This window comes from Apaloderma vittatum, unplaced genomic scaffold (genome assembly GCF_000703405.1).
Source record: "Apaloderma vittatum isolate BGI_N311 unplaced genomic scaffold, ASM70340v1 scaffold5324, whole genome shotgun sequence".
NCBI classification, from domain to species: domain Eukaryota; kingdom Metazoa; phylum Chordata; class Aves; order Trogoniformes; family Trogonidae; genus Apaloderma; species Apaloderma vittatum.
The window spans coordinates 17,242-19,434 of record NW_009710812.1 but is presented as its reverse complement, the minus strand read 5'-3'; the positions used below and the strand labels follow the sequence as shown (position 1 = coordinate 19,434).

The following is a 2,193-nucleotide window of genomic DNA, read 5'->3' as shown; positions in this document are numbered from 1 at the left end:
GGGGCCTTTCTGCCCTGTGCTGCTGGCGCCGAAGCGCTCCAGAAGTGGCTCACGGATCTCTCTTTCTGAGCACATCTTGCGGTTCCCGAGCTGGCGAGCAGCATGCTCTTCCCAACAGGTACCTGAGCACCGCGGTGGGCACTGCTGTGATCTCATCTGCTCTGCTCAGCGACTACCAGGAGATGAGCACGTCCGTGCGCTACCGCCTGCAGCACCGCGTCCAGGTACCCTGAGCAGGGGCTGTGCCGCCCAGCTCCCTGACCCGGCCATGCCCAGCCCCGGCTCAGGGTCCCCAGAGCTCTTGGGCTAAGGGTCACCCGTGCCCAGGTCCCTCACCCTGACTCCTGTTTCTCTGGAAGGTGTTTTTCATGTCATCTCTTGTCACTCTCTGCCTGCAGGACCTGCCCGATAAGCTGGTGGGGCCCGTCTGCGCCTTCTGGAACTTCAGCCTCAGGTGCCTTGTTTCAGTCTGGGTACCCATATTTATGAGCTTTTATTTCCACTGGAAAACTAAACGTGGCAACGTAAATGTAATGGTAAGAGTAGGGTTCTGTAATTCTGTGCCTGCTTTGGTGCTGGCATCCTCTGTCTGCTGAAGGCAAGCGCTCTCCTGGGAAGATTGTGTTTGGAAAAGTCATTCACAAGCAAGTGACCTTTAATGAAGTATATACAATTAAAATGGAAAGCCCTTTGTTATCTGCAACGAAGAAGGATTTGTCCCAGATCTATAGCTCAGCAGACATGCAGGATGGTGAGTTGGGCAGTTACTGAGCTCTGCTTAAAACAGTGATGGCTGAACTGTGCTTTCAATACACACATTAACACTGTTTTCTGCATGCCTGGTGGAAAGGCAAATCTGCTGGGACATAGGGTGAGCCAAAGGGAAGTCCATATGGAGACGTGTCTCTGATACCCTCTTCTTCCTCCTTTCAACTCTGCTTCTCCTGGGATAAAGAAATTCCCTCAATACTTCGGCTTTCTGTTGAAGTAGATGGTAATTTCCCTGCATCTTCTCTGTTTTTTTGCTGAATGTTAGCCCAGATGCTGGCGGAATGTGGTCCACAGCCGGCTGCTCTGTGGTGACATCTCTTCTGGATTCCACTGTCTGTTTTTGCAACCACACGACCAATTTTGCTGTCTTGCTGCAGGTGTACGAGGTGGAGGTAAGCGAGGAACCTTCCTCTGCCACTCGTAGGGTGGACACCATCACTGTGAGCAGCCCATGGTGAATTTGTGGGGGGTTTCTGTCTTCTGTTGTTTCATGGTTGGAGCAGAGGACCACCAAGGAGGAGCTCACACTGCAGACCTTGACTTTTATTGGATGTGGAGTTTCCTTCTGTGCTTTGACAGTTACCTTCATTTTGTTCTTGGCAGTTGGGTAAGAGAAGTCCAGATACTTGCATCTTCTTTGTATTATTTGTTCAGTGTCTTGCTTCAGAACAAGATTACAAACAAGGTCTCCTTTGATACCAGTTGCTGTTGACTGTGGGTGTGCAGAGCAGGCTGTTTCTGTGGAGATGCTTGTACGAGCTGTGCACACACCTCAGTGTCCATGGAAAGATTGTTTACCATAAAATGTAATGTTTACCATAAAAGCCACTCTTCTAGAGCTAATTTTTTTATATAAAATAAATGGAGCAAAGGCTGTTTCTTCAATTGCCAACCCTTCTGCGACACTTGGCAAGCACTGACATCTGCCTTGTGAGCACAGCAGTGGCTCCTTCCACTTCCTCCTCGCTGCCTCTTCCCTGGAGCACTGGCCAAGGTGCGAGCAGCCGTACTCGAGCATGTTCCCAGCACCAACTTGCAGATGGTCGCCTCTGCAGTAGAGGCAGAGCAGAGAGTAGAGGCAGTAGCAGAGAGATCACAGGTCACCCAGACAGGTCTGCACAGCCCAGCAAGGACTAGTGAGAACACGTGCACCGTTTCATTTGACTGTGGCTGAGGGGTTCCTCTCTCCTTCCTCAGTGTCCCCAAGACTGAGCGAACAACCGTGCACAAGAACCTGGTTTTTGCATTGGCTGCCGCAGAGGCTCTGCTCATGTTCAGTGAATTGGCCAAGACCAACCAGGTAAGCTCCGCAGTAAGCGTCCTGGGCAGCAGCAGGCCAGGCCTGCTCCAGCATGGTTGTCAGCACAAACAGAGCAGAAGTGTCGTCCCTTTTATTAGTGTTTCAGTAGTTACCTGCATCGG

The 2,193-nt window shown here is 51.2% G+C and overlaps 1 protein-coding gene across 1 annotated transcript in view; it reads left to right on the top strand.

Moving 5' to 3' along the window:
- The window catches only part of GPR144 (G protein-coupled receptor 144), a gene marked incomplete at its 3' end in the record, with an annotated part of 20,113 nt that overhangs the window by 7,056 nt on the left and 10,864 nt on the right, over positions 1-2,193 (top strand). Inside the window, 5 exon segments of the mRNA XM_009867388.1 lie at positions 119-224; positions 399-454; positions 1,037-1,163; positions 1,275-1,378; positions 1,969-2,071. Of these exon segments, the coding sequence (XP_009865690.1) occupies positions 119-224; positions 399-454; positions 1,037-1,163; positions 1,275-1,378; positions 1,969-2,071 (496 nt within the window).